The sequence below is a fragment of the Sinohyriopsis cumingii genome, chromosome 5 (assembly GCF_028554795.1).
Source record: "Sinohyriopsis cumingii isolate HCF-2022 chromosome 5, ASM2855479v2, whole genome shotgun sequence".
Lineage (NCBI taxonomy): Eukaryota > Metazoa > Mollusca > Bivalvia > Unionida > Unionidae > Sinohyriopsis > Sinohyriopsis cumingii.
In genome coordinates this window covers 143,408,111-143,422,694 of record NC_142965.1, presented here as the reverse complement: position 1 = coordinate 143,422,694, position 14,584 = coordinate 143,408,111, and the positions used below count along the sequence as shown (strand labels likewise).

General features: G+C 43.8%; 1 protein-coding gene across 1 annotated transcript in view; it reads right to left on the bottom strand.

Annotated features, from left to right (window-relative positions):
- The window catches only part of LOC149800386 (von Willebrand factor D and EGF domain-containing protein-like), a 121,664-nt gene that overhangs the window by 43,355 nt on the left and 63,725 nt on the right, over window positions 1-14,584 (bottom strand). The window contains exon 8 of the mRNA XM_089958411.1: window positions 861-947. Coding sequence (XP_089814537.1) covers window positions 861-947 — 87 coding nt within the window. The remainder of the gene's footprint in view (window positions 1-860; window positions 948-14,584) is intronic.

The following is a 14,584-nucleotide window of genomic DNA, read 5'->3' as shown; positions in this document are numbered from 1 at the left end:
ATAGTAACAGACCTTCTAATTATAACTTAGAGTTTTTTCTAGAAATGCACCTTTGGCCCATATTCCGATTATTTTATGTTATAATTTTTTATATAATCCTGCTTGCTAAAGAAATATTTATTCTAGCTGTAAGACAAAAGCAGAATCAATTGTATCATTTTTGTGTCTAGTATATAATGTGGGCTGGAATTTATTTATTCAAATTATTTAATTAAAGTAATTCTTCCCTGAAAATACAAAGTGCTCAATTATTATGTTTTTGGATTGTTTCATAGCGATTCAACACAAGACAGATGGCACATTACTATGCCATAGGCCACTTCATGCACATCAACACTTTCAGCATTTAAATGTTATTAAGACTGGTGTTAGAGATTTTAGGATTATTTTGGAGTTAATGAGCACCACGATAAGTTTGTTTTCTAGTGAAATAAATTATTTGTTGAAGTTTGGAGAGCTTATAGCGCTTCTCTTTTCTATGACTTATTTTAAGACAATATAGTCGTTATATATATATATATATATATATATATATATATATATATATATATATATATATATATATATATATATATATATATATATATATATATATATATATACATATGTGTGTGTGTGTGTGTGTGTGTATGTATGAGTGTGTGTGTGATTAAAGTACATTTGATATCAATCCTAACAATCAATAAAATGCACATAAACAGAATGCCGATATCTGCTTTAACAAAAGTAATTAAATCCGTGACTTTACAATAATGTACAAAGAATAAACCTGAGTTATATTATTTCTCTCTTTCAGTCTTGTATTAGTCAAAATGATTGTTATTGCTGTATTTGCTCAATCGATAGCAGTAATTACTTACCTTTATGCCCATCCAAAAGTCTGGGCTTATTGTCATGGCCCCAAGAAAGCCAGTAGCGCTCTTACTGGCACGAACACCACATTTAATCTATAAAGTTGAACGAATGTTTACTGCAGAGAACATTACATGAAAGTTTTCGCAATTAAATCGCAATCATGATTGTACAGCCCAAACATAGATGAAGTAATTAACATGCGTGGATATGAAAATAATGTGCACACTTTATAATTTGCTGCGGTTGTTGAACGACATATATTAGGTCAGTCAGTAGTGAATGGGGTGAGATTAGCGACAATGGGAATTAACATTAAAAACACCCCCTGGGTAAGATTAGCGACAATGGAAGTTTAACATTAACCACCCTGGGTAAGATTAGCGACAATGGAAATTTAACATGGGCAAAAAACCCTGGGTAAGATTAGCGACAATGGAATTTAACATTGGAGAAAGAAAAAAAAGGAAATATCCATTTTAGCGACAAAGGCATTCGAACAATGGAAAAAAAATATCGATTCTAGGGACAAAGGCAATTGAACATGGGGAATAGAGTTTGGGTCTGTCTAGGGACAAGGGGAATTGAACATGGGAATAGAGTTTGGGTTTGTTTAGGGACAAAGGGGAATTGAACGTGTTAGAAAAAAAAAAAAAAACTACCATAGGGACAAAGGGAATTGAACATGGGATTTTTAAAAAAAAAAAAAATTAAAAAAGGGGTAGGCAATCGAAAGGCTATCTCTTTTCGAGAAATGTGGGTGGCCCTGAAAAGGGCCTTTGGTTTTATGTTAATGTTAATATTAACATAGATGGCGTCTGTCACATCTTCTTCTTAAACTCTTTCTAACTGCAGGTCCATACACAAGTACCCTCTTGAGGCATCCTTGTCTTTCTATGTAAACTCTTTCATCCATAGACTAGTATCTGTCCTATCAACAACAGTCCACTTGGGTATGTCCGCGTCCTAAACATCATTGAAGACACAAGGGTGGATGATTCAACTGTGGTCCACATCGTGAGGCTCCGAGAACAGGTGAATCAATGCAATGAACTGCGCTTATATATAGGGAGAGGAAGGATTGAAACGGATTGAGTTCATTGACCAATCCAAACACGCGTGACAAAATTCAGTCAGCCCGCATCCAATCCGAAGAGAGTAGTCTGTGACGTCACGTGGTCTATATAGATTCGCTAGCGCCTGTGTGCAGCAACAAGAAGAGGTAAGAAAAAAACAACAACAAGAAGAAGTAACAGCAAAGAAACAAGAGGGTGAAAATCAAACGGTCACGGTACTGTTGGACATTTTAGCGGAGTTAAGAAGTCTGAAACAAATGTATCAGACTTCTTTATCAAGACCGAAGAGAATACGACTAAACCTGCCGTACCACCCTTAGTGATTTCAACCCAATCATCATCATCAGAAGTAGGCCTCGGCCGTGGCAAAGGCTTAAGGCAGTTAAAGTTGATTGCTTAAACTCACCCCTACACCAAAAAAGGCCCTTTTCAGGGCCACCCACTTCTCTCGAAAAGAGATAGCCTTTCAATTTGCCAATAGCTCAAAAATCAACAAAAAAAAACCATTTTACCCTTATAGTACATGTCTGTGTATGAGTGCGTGAGTGTAGCTTCTTATTTAAAATCAAAACTCAAAGACACTTACCTTATATAATTAATGTATTCTTTTCTCCATAGTTACAATCCAATTCACAATTCACAACAGAACACTTTATAAATTACATTCACCTCTTCTGTTTCTTTTTTTTTTACTCTCTCTTTTTTTTTTCAATTTCTTCACCGTCACAGTCTTTTCCTCCTCTTCCTCCTCACTTTCTTCCCTTCTTCTTTTCTTCTCCTGTTTCTTTTTCTTCACCTGGCTGCTTTCTTCCTCTGAAGAATCTCTCTCTTCTTCTGAAGAATCTCTCTTTTCTTCCGACTCCTCTTGTTTCTTTTTTGGGCAATCTGGAGACCAATGTCCTTTTTCTTGACAATAATAACAGGTATCTTGACTTTTGTCTTTTCTAGCCCCTGTTTTTGTTCTTTTTTGACGGTCTGGACACTGAAGACCAATGCCCTTTCTTCTGACAGATATAGCAAGTATCTTGACTTTTATCTCGAAAGGAAGGAGAGTAGTCCGTCGGCTGGTCTGAAGAGAATTTTCTAATGACCCCTCGCAAAGCTCTGATGAAACGTCCAATCTGGGTAGTCTCTTCCATCGTTGTGCTCGGTTTGAGAGTGAAATGAATAGTGAAAGGACAAGACACACACCCTTTTTATATACGCTGGTTTGCCATGACTATAAATTAGTCTATGGTGTTTAAACTTGAGTCATTTGACGTTTTGCACTCAAGATGAAACGATCCTATTCATTCGAGAAGAAAGAAGAAGAAAGTAAGAGGCACAAACGTGATCTATCGCCTCGTACCAGAGCTGAAGTCTTGGCACAAATTCATGCCAGTGATTTTGAAGAGGACATGAGTGAACCAGAATCCGAACCCTCTAAACAAAGTTCACCACCCTTAGTCAACCCTGAAAAGTACTATTCCATTCGAGAGACAGAAAAGCGCTCCTCTAGAAAATTTAGAACCACGGCTTACACCTACACGGTGAAGTTTAAAGATTTCAAGTCCGACGTACCATTGGAGAAAGCAGAAGGGTTTATCACCAAGATGTGGGATTCTTTGCTCACCGCACTCAAGCGACAATGTCAACCCAAAGAAGACGATCGCTTGACACTATCCATAGATCACGACATCTTGAAATCCCCTGTTTGGATCGAGTTTAGCAGACCCGCAGAACTAACCCCTTCCAAAGTCATGGACAAGATTCAACACGTACAACAATCTAACGACCAGTTTGACATCACCGATGGAAAAGCCACACTGAAAATGGCCTACGTCTCTCCTCCTCAAGGGACCGGACAACGCAATAAGGTGTTATTGGTGAACGACCTTCGCAACACCAAAAAGAGTCTCGTCCAAATTCACAATTCTCAAGACCAGATGTGTTTAGCCCGAGCCATAGTTGTGGGACGAACCTATGCCAACAAGAACGACACGGTAGAATGGAAAAGAGACTGGAAAACTATTCAACGATCCGACCGAGCCAAACAACGAAACGAAGCAGAACTCCTGTTACAACAAGCCGGACTGTCCAAAGACACACCCTGTGGCATTCCTGAGATGCAGAAACTGCAAGATGTCCTAGCTCCACTCTACATCTTGAAAGTGCACCCTCAAGAAATGCGCGGACCTCTGTTGTTTCGAGAGAAAGACTTTAAGGACGGAAAATACATTCATGTCTATTATCATGATGACCATTTCGATACCATTACCACTATCACTGGATTCCTGGGATACAGTTATTACTGTGAGAAATGTGTCTATGGCTATAACAATCGAGAGCAACACAAACATTGCGGATGGAAATGCCCAGGATGTTTGGCCTCTCCACCCTGTCTGAGCGAAAGACAAGAAAGAGTACATTGTCCTGCTTGTCTGCGCACGTTTGTCAGCCCTGCCTGTTACCAACAACATCTGAAGACGCAAGGTTCACAGCAGAAATGTGCTTGCCAACTGCTGCGATTGTGCCCTACGTGTCGACAAGGCCTACGTACCAACAGTACCAAGACACACGTATGTTCAGGAAAGAAAAAATGTCACATTTGTCACCACATCGTGGACCTGCAACACGAATGCTACGTGCAAAAATACCAACCCCCACCAGAGAAAGAGGACGGTCACAAGAAGAAAGGCAATTTCATCTTTTTCGATTTCGAATGCATGCAAGAGACTGGCATTCACATTCCTAATTTCTGCGTGGCTCATCGAGCGTGCGAGAAGTGCATTCAAGAACCTATCTTCAGTCATTGCCCTCACTTCAGCAAGATACCCGGAGGGCGTGAAAAAATCTTTCGAGGACCGAACACGTTAGCCGATTTTGCCCAATGGGTCTTAGATCCCATCGACAAGACGTGGAGCCAAGAGGACATCGAACGTTACGGAGATTGTCATCGTCATGCCACAGTGATGGCTCACAATTTCTCCGGATACGATGGACAGTTTCTTCTCAGATACTATACGGAACAAAGTACCGAACGTCCTAAAGTCACTTTGAACGGAGCCAAAATCATTTTCATGCAAGTGGGACAAGTGCAGTTTAAAGATTCGATGAGCTATTTGGCCATGCCTTTGAGTCGAATGCCTAAAACGTTTGGAATGACAGAAATGGCTAAAGGGTACTTTCCACACTTTTTCAATACGGAAGCCAATCAACACGCCGTTCTACCCCATTTGCCTGAGGCTCACTATTACGACCCCGACAACATGCGTACCGAACAACGAGAAGCTTTCTACGCTTGGTACCAGACTCACGCCTCCGACCCTTTCGACTTTCAGGAAGAAATGCAAAAGTATTGTCGTTCCGACGTGGGCATTTTACGGCGTTGCTGTGGAAAATTTCGAGAACTGTTCATGGAACACGTAGGGGTCGACCCTTTGAAAGAAGCTTGCACCATTGCCAAAGCGTGTTCCTTAGTGTATCAACAACGATTCATGACTGAAAACACCGTGGCTGTCATCAGTCCTCAAACGACTCACTATGTCAAACGTCAATACTCGGTCAAAGCCCTACGTTGGTTACATTACTTGTGCGACAAGGAAGATAAATGCATTTAGCATGCCTGCAACGGAGGAGGCGAAAAGACCATCGGAACGTATTCGGTCGATGGCTAGGACTTAGAAAACCCCAAGATCGTGTACGAGTTTAACGGTTGCTTATTTCACGGATGTCCCGTCTGTTACCCTGATCGTAGCACTAAAAATCAGTTTTTACAACGAACCATGGAAGACTTGTACCAGGACATTTGTCAGCGACGCCTAAAGTTAGAACAGCAAGGATACCAAGTGGTGGAAATGTGGGAACACGAGTACGATCACCGTATGAAAACCGATCCCGAGTTTAAACGTGCCGTGGAAAGTTACAAGCTGATGGACCCCCTAAACCCGAGGGATAGTTTGTACCGGGGAAGGACCAATGCCACCTGTTTGCTGTACCAAGCCGACGAAGAGAAAGGAGAAGAAATCAAATACTTGGACGTGTGTTCGCTGTATCCTTACGTGTGCAAATATTGTGGCTTTCCTGCAGGGCACCCACACTTGTTCACGGAACACATCGACCTAAAAAACATTCGACAATACGAAGGCTTGATCAAGTGTAAAGTTTTGCCTCCCACGAACCTATACCATCCCGTCTTACCTCACCATTGCCAAGGCAAACTGATGTTTCCTTTGTGCCGTACTTGTGCCGAAACGTGCAACGAAGACCAACCGTGTCAGCACACCCAGGAAGAACGGGCCTTGACGGGAACCTGGGTCAGCGTAGAATTGTTCAAAGCTATGGACATGGGATACCAACTGTTAGAAGTGTACAAAATTTGCCACTTTCCCAAGACACAACAATACCACAAGGGTGACCCCAGTCAGAAAGGCATTTTCGCCGACTACGTGGATGCCTTTTTGAAACTGAAGCAAGAAGCCAGCGGCTATCCTTCCTGGTGTCACACTTCCGAAGACGAAAAGACATTCAAAGAGAAATACTATGATCAAGAAGGCACCTCTTTAGACCACATCGAGAAAAACGAAGGCAGGCGGTCGTTTGCCAAAGTGATGTTAAATTGCTTGTGGGGTAAAATGGCACAACGACCGTGTTTACCCAAGACGGAATATTTGACAGAACCTTCCCGCTACTTCCAGATGATTCACGACAAAACCAAATACATGAAACACCTGGACGTCGTTCGCGAGGATTTGATATTGGTCAATTACGAAGAAGATCTGGACTTTGTACAAGACGACCCCTTTGGAAATGTCATCATTGCGGCTTACGTGACAGCTCATGCTCGCTTAAAATTGTACGAAGCTTTAGAACTGTTAGGGGAACGTGTCCTGTACTTTGACACGGAGAGTTGCATTTACATCCATCACCCGAGTCAACAGCACCCTGACATCGAAGGAGACCGTTTAGGAGCCTGGACAGACGAGCATCCCGACGACAAGATTCTAAGTTTCGTCAGTGGTGGTCCCAAAAATTACGGCTACGAATACCGGGACCCACAAGGAGAATTGCACACGACGTGTAAAGTGAAAGGATTGACTCTGAATTGTCGTACCAGTCGTGTGGTCAACTTTGGGGTATTGAAAGAAGCCTTGCAATCGTGAGAGGATGGAAACTTTAAAGTGACCACCTATCAACCCAACAAGATTGTACGTTTACCCACTCACCACATCGTCAGTCGACCTTTGGAAAAAGTCTATCAAATCGTGTACCAGAAGTGAGTGCGACTTTCCAATCATTTCACCTGACCGTATGCACACGTCGGTATTGGTCTGTATATAAAAAGGAACCCTAGGCAAGATCAATAGTTCATTGTGACTACCAAGACCGAGCGAACAAGATGAATACTTTCAGAGAAATACAAAACAAGTTTAGACAGGCACAATTCAAGTGTGGGGCTTCTGAACTGGAATGCGATTGTGAGCCTTGCGACCTTTCAACCTGTGTTAGTGACGGTGCCAGAAGAACCCGTCACCCAGGACAGGACTGTCGTGGACAGGCCTGAAAGACCCTTTCGGGAGGATACTTGTGTGACCTTACCCCCTATAGAACTGGTCAGAACATTACCCAAAACATGTTGTACAGACACTTGTGTTTATTCCACGTTGATGGTTATCATGTGCCTTTTATCCTTGTACTTAAGCCTTTGGCTTTTATGTATTTTTTTGTCTTTCGTATTCATGTTTGAAACATTCAATAAACGTGTTCTGCAAAAAGTATATAAACTCTCGTCTTGTTTGTTTTCGTGTCACAAGTGACATTCCAGACACTATGGCTACCTATGCTGTCTCTGCTCCCTCTTCCTCTACTGTCAAAGTCATCGACGAACACTTAGATCGTGCCAGTTGGGAGGCTTTGTATCTTCGCCATCCTTTTAACATGCTCATTTCTGGACCTAGTGGTTGAGGCAAAACCGAATTCGTCAAACGTTTGATCGAACATAAACATCATTTGATCGATCGGCCACCTCAACGGATCGTGTGGTGTTACAAAGAGTGGCAATCGGCGTACAGCCTCTTGTGAGAAAGTCAAGGCGATTCCATCGTGTTTGTGGAAGGCATTCCTAAAGAAGACGACGGCATCGTCTCTGACTCCCGTCTAACCCATTTGGTCATTTTCGACGACATGTTAGGAGAAGACGAAGAAGAAATTTAACTGTGGCTCACGCGCAAAGGGCATCACCGTAATGCCAGTGTCGTTTACATCACCCAAAATTTGTTTCAACAAAGTAAAGCCCATCGCACCATCAGTCTCAAAGCGCATTACGTGGTCTTGTTTAAAAGCCCTCGAGATAAATCGCAAGTGCAAGTCTTAGCCAAACAGTTAGGGACACCTTGGCTGACTCAGGCGTACGACGATGCCACTCGAACTCCACACGCCTATTTACTCGTCGATTTGAAACCTACGACCCCCGAGGATTTGCGATTTCGTACCCACTTGTTTCACCACTGGTGCCAAGACGGAGGGCCTGTCCTGTACACGTCTCCGTCCTCGACTTAATTTCACTCCACAAAAAAAATCTATAAAAGCTTCAGACCCTTTTCGTCTGTCTCACACACATTTTGAACATGACGTCCCTTCAGTCGCATCTTCCCGTCAAATTGATTCGTGCCTTGTATGGCATCAGTCGAGAAAAAAATCCACAAATACGAGCTCGTGTCTTAGAAGCTAGTCTCAAAGAAGTCTTAGGATGGTTCACGGTGACGGCACGTCAATTACTCCAAGGAATCATTTAGATTCCTCATCAAATCAAACGCTTTTTTGATCGAAACAAAGTCGCTTTGACCCAACTGGCCGATACCCGCATCGACACTCAAACCAAAAAACAAATCATTTTGAAACCTGGAGGAAGCGGTACTCTAGGAGGGGTCATCATTCGCTTTCTCTTAAGATGGGATCCTAATGCCCCCAAACTTCTCCCCAAGAAAAAAGTCAAAAGAAGCTCCAAGAAGAAGAAAAAGACCAGGTCCCCAAGGAGAACTTCTCCAGTGGCGGGACCCTCCTCTTGCCAGACGCCACCAAGGAAAAAGAAAAGAAGCCTCCAGAAAAAGAAAAGTCCACAGAAGAAAACTAGTCGCAAGAGAGGCACTTCGGCCAGGACGCAACTTTACACTCGCAAACCACGACCTTCCACGGCGGTGACTGCGTCTTCGGCATCCTCAAGTTCATCCACTTCTCCGTTGATGACACCAAGAACTGAAGAGTACTTGGAGACGTTGATCACACCAAGAACATATCCGTTGATGACCCCAAGAAGAACTTCCCCATTGGCAGGACCCTCCAATTTAGTGGCAGTGGCTGCTGCTCACAAAGTACCTTCTCCCAAAATCAAAGTCCAAGAAAGATCGGGCATGTTACAAAGTTTACTGGATTTGTCCAAGCAAGAACTGGCTCGATTTAGTCCGTTACGTACCCCTGCACGACGTGTCATGCCTGTCCTCAAACTGATACGACGTAAAGACAATCAGTGGCGACGCGTTCCAATATAAAAAAGGTCTGTGACCAAGTAGTGGTATCAGTGTTTTTGGTGCTGAAGACTCAAAGATGTCACCCTCCAGAAAACATCCCTCTGCTAAACAGCCCCAAGGAAAGAAAATAAAAGGTCTGCCTCCTCGTTAGTTAAACATGGGGACATGTTATCTGTCCTGTCCAAAGCTTCTCCACCCCTACGAAAAAAACTCATTCAATCGGCCTCCAAAGAGGTCATCGATACCGTGTGCGAATGCTGTTTGAACGTCTTGAAAGGCACGATCCCTTTGTCCAAACACCAGAAACAATGCTTAGGTAAACATCGTCACGTTCTTCGCCAAATGGTTCAAAAGAAAATTCCCATTCGTCAAAAGAAGAAGATGTTGGTCCAACGTGGAGGCATTTTACCCCTCTTGTTAGGTCCCTTACTGAAAGCAGTCTTGGGAACCATGTTGGGAGGACTGGTGGGAGCAAGATAAAAAGGCCCTCGGAAGTCCCAAGATCTCAGAATTGACCCCTGACAACCCCATGGAAGGACGAAAACTAGCTTTAGTGCCTTACAAACGATGGATGGAATACCATCGTTGGCAAGAACAACGCACCCCGCATTTACCTCCCAATCCCCGTTTGAGCGAGATGTCCCAGTTGCAACACGAATTGCAGTCCTTGATGGATCGCCAAGATTTGTCCGAAACAGAAAAATCGCAAAAGTACGGTCAACTCTTGCAACGACTGCAACTCTTTCACCAGAAAGCTTTAGACGAAACAGCTCTACCCACTCTGAAAGATTTTAAGACCTTGATGAAAAGTCCAGCACCATCACCAGTACCAGTACCAGTACCACCACTACCAGTGACCAAGACAGAAAAAGGAGAAGAAGAAGAAGAAGAAGGGTTTCAAACTCCACCAGAAAAAGTACGCAAGTTAACAACACCACCTACCTCCAGAATTGGATGGATTAAAAAGATGATGGCCACCCCTTCTTCATCACAAGAGAAAAATAAAGTGAAGACAGAAGTGAAGACAGAAGTGAAACAAGAACCGGTATCCCCCGCTCAGACATCCTCCTCTTCAACACCTATTGCCGGTCGCACACGCAAAGCATTGCAATCCAAGAAAGTACCCCAAGAGAAAAAGAGTAGCATCCTCCAAGAGTGGGTGTCTTATTAACACACAAACACAAAAAAATGGATAAAGTCTTAGCCATCATTTACTACGATCCCTCTCATCCTGCAGGTTACGCAGGAGTTCAAAAATTGTATCGTGCTGCCAAAACTCGATTGAAAAGTCTCCGTTTACCTCAAGTGCAACGATGGTTACAAGAACAAGCTACCTACACTTTACACAAACCCATTCGACGCAAGTTTGCCAGAAGTCGCACCCGAGTGGAAGGCATCGATCATCAATGGCAAGCCGATTTAGCCGATGTCTCTCATTTGGCCAGCTACAATCGTGGCTACAAATATTTGTTTTGTGTCATCGACGTCTTTTCCAAATTTGCCTTGTTCGTGCCCTTGACTTCCAAATCGAGCAGCAAGTTAGTGCGAGCCCTGCAACGAGTGTTGAAACAAAGTGGTCGTCACCCTCTGCGATGGCAAACGGACAAAGGTACCAAATTTCTGAACCAAGCTTTCCAAAAAGAATTAAAGAAACGTGACATTCATTTTTTTACCACCGAGAATCCCGAAACCAAAGCCAGCATCGTGGAACGTTTTCAACGCACTTTGAAAGAACTCATGTGGAAATATTTTACGCATCACCACACTCTGAAGTACATCGACATCTTACCGCACCTGGTGCAAGCGTACAACCAATCTTACCATCGAAGCATCGGACGTGCCCCGAAAGAAGTGACTCCCGACAACGAAGTGTTGGTGTTTGAGCGCCTGTTTGGTACGTCCCCGACGAGGGCTGTCCCCAAGAAAAGTGGAGAGTTGACCGTAGGAGATTGGGTGCGCATTGGCAAAACCAAACGCACTTTCGACAAAGGTTACTTACCAAACAGGACGACCGAATTGTTTCGTGTCACTGGACGAGTGCATGGCCGTCTTCCTGCCGTCTATAAATTGGAAGACATGACAAGAAGTGCTCAAAGGAACGTTTTTTTGCCCGAGTTAGAACGTGTCACCAAAAAAGAAGACGACGTGTAGGACATCGAACACATTCTCGAACGCAGAACCCGTAAAGTAGGCAAACGACGTGTCAAAGAAGTCAAAGTACGTTGGAAAGGATATCCACCCAGTTTTGATTCTTGGATCGACGCTTCGCAAGTCATCGACTATAAAAAGAAGTGACCATCATGCCCTTTCACACAGACGCAGCTACGTCGACCACTCCTTCACCCAGTTCTTCTCTGCAAGATTTACAAAAACAACCCTTGTGGGTGTGGTGCGGAGAACGAGTGCCTAAAACGCAAATCGTCTTTTTCTGCCAAATCTTCGTGGTGTATTGTGTCATCGGGGCAGCCATTGCCAATTTGAGTTTGCAACAAGGAGACAAACAATTGTGGACCATTTTATTGAGCAGTTGCATTGGTTACCTGATTCCTAATCCCTCCCTGAAATTCTCTTCGACCGGGAACCACGGGAACCTTGTGTCCAGTGCCAGTGCCAGTCACCACTCCAACAACAACCACAACCAGAACCCCATTTTGGGCGGAGACACGCTTCTGACGTCCAGTAACCCCTCGGACAGCCACAGAACTCTGGAATTATGAGTCACCAAAACCAATTTTACTTAACCTTACCCAGTGACAGTTCCATGGAGGTGTTTCCCAAGAGCACGTTGTGCTGTTACACGGCAAAATTACCTCAAGCCATCCAGTTAGATCACGAAGCCCATTGGGAAGTGGCTTTAGTAGAAATCATTCACCCGACCCAAGTCCTCAATGTCCTTTCCAATCAAAATTTTTTTGATGTAGAAGTTCATGACGAACAATTGCAACAGTACTTGGATACCTATGGCAAATATGACAAGAAAACCCCTGGCACAAAAAATCAAAAGTACACCACCTATCACTTGTTCATTCCTCCAGGCTATTATTTTAGTGGTCAACATTTGGTGAGCACCATAACCTCCAGATTTAATGTCGTGTTTCTGAAAGCTTTGGAGAGTGTCAAAAAAAGTGTCACCATGGAATACCACAAAGCAGCTCGTCGGTTCTTGATGAAATTTGATGGGAGTAAAATCCTGTCCATTTTATTTTGTCCTGAATTGCTTGACATGTTGGGCGGAGACATGGACATGAGAAAGGCCATGCTCAAGAAAAACGAATTACCAATCGTTTACGACAACGAGTCTTTTAGCAAGTTATTTCGTGCCCCGGTAGAACTGAACCAAGGACTGAATTTGATGTTTGTGTACTCCGATGTGGTGGAGTACAACGTGGTGGGACACACCTCCGCACCGTTACTGCGTGTCATTCCTTTCAAAGTGGATTCTGCCACGGTCACTGACGAGGAAGGTGGAAACACTTACCACGTTCACCGCGAATTTGTCCATCCTCACTATTTGCCTGTCAGCAAGTCGTATTTGGACACGGTCAACATTGCTATAAAAGGAGATTTGGGACAAAATATTCCATTCACCAAAGGAAAAGTCACGGTGAAACTCCATTTTCGAAAACGGTTCTCTCACGACTCGTAAGTCATGTATCCAGTGTACCGAGGGGTTGCTCGACAGCGAGGACACGGTTTAGGAGATATGTTAAAATCGGCCTTTCGTTCGGTGGCCCCGGTGTTGAAACCGATGGTGACACGCGGATTGCACGCCTTGAAAGATGCGGCACTGACGCAAGGCAAATAATTTCTCCAAAATGTCATCATCGACAAACAAAACCCTAAAGAAGCCTTCGTGAGGGCAGGCAAAAATGTCTTGCTGCAAACGGGCAAAGACCTTTTGGACCGACGCGAAACACCTATAAATGCCCTGCACGCTACCGAGTCAAGCATTCAGCAAGGACAAGGCAGAAAGAGACGACGAAGAAAACACCCTTTCACCAGACTTCACACGTCTAAAGCGAGAAAGACAAAGAAAAGAAGAACCGTTCGAGACTTAGACGTTTTCGATTATTGAGACACAGAACAAAATGATGCACCGAGAGTCTTGTGCTTGTTCCAAGTCGGAACTGGATCTCTTTGCCATGCCCCCTACCATGATGACGATGCAAGAATCCAAATGGGTGGAATTTCATCCCGTCTCCTCTTTGACAGATTCCGCTCCCATCGAGTTTGAAATCAAAGGACAACCCGAAGATTACATCGATCTGAATAGCAGTTACCTGTATTTGAAAGTGAAAGTGATCAAAACGGACAACACCAATCCAGGAGGCGATGCTAGAGTAGCTCCTGTCAACAATTGCATGCATTCCTTGTTCAGCGAAGTGGACTTGTACTTGAATAACAAACTGGTCAGCAGCAGCATGGATACTTACCCATATCGTGCCTACTTTGACAATCTCTTGACGTACGGAAAAGAAGCCAAGAATACTCATCTGGATGCTTGCGTGGTATGGAAACCTGACACGGCAGGTTTAGGCAGGTTTAGCGACACAGTCCTGACAGAAGATGACAATCCTCACAATGTGGGGTTTAACGGCCGTCGTAAGAAAATTCTGCAAGGGCGAAGTTTAGAACTGATGGATCGTTTGCATTTGGACATGTGGTTACAAGAAAAGTATTTGCTGAACGGGGTGGATATCCGTCTGAGACTGAATCGTAGCAGTGCCGCTTTCCATTTGATGGCCCATGCCAACGAATACAAAACTATCATTCAAGAAGCCCGACTTTACGTGCGTCGTGTGGAAGTGTTACCTAAAGTGGGAAACGACGTCAGTCAGACGTTGAGCAGAACGACCGCCAAGTATCCGATACGACGCGAAGAAGTGAAAACGTTCACCATTCCCGCTCGACAGCGATCTATGATCGAAGATCATCTGTTCCAAGGACAGTTACCCAAGCGTTTGATTGTTGGTATCGTCAGGAATCCAGCCTTCAACGGGACCCACGATCAAAATCCTTTTGAGTTTCAACATTACAATGTGTCCAAGATCGAAGTCAGTCGCGACGGCAAGACCTTGTGTACCCGACCCTTTGATCCCAACTTTGGTGTCGCAAAGAATTATTTGAGATCGTACTTGTCCCTGTACGAAG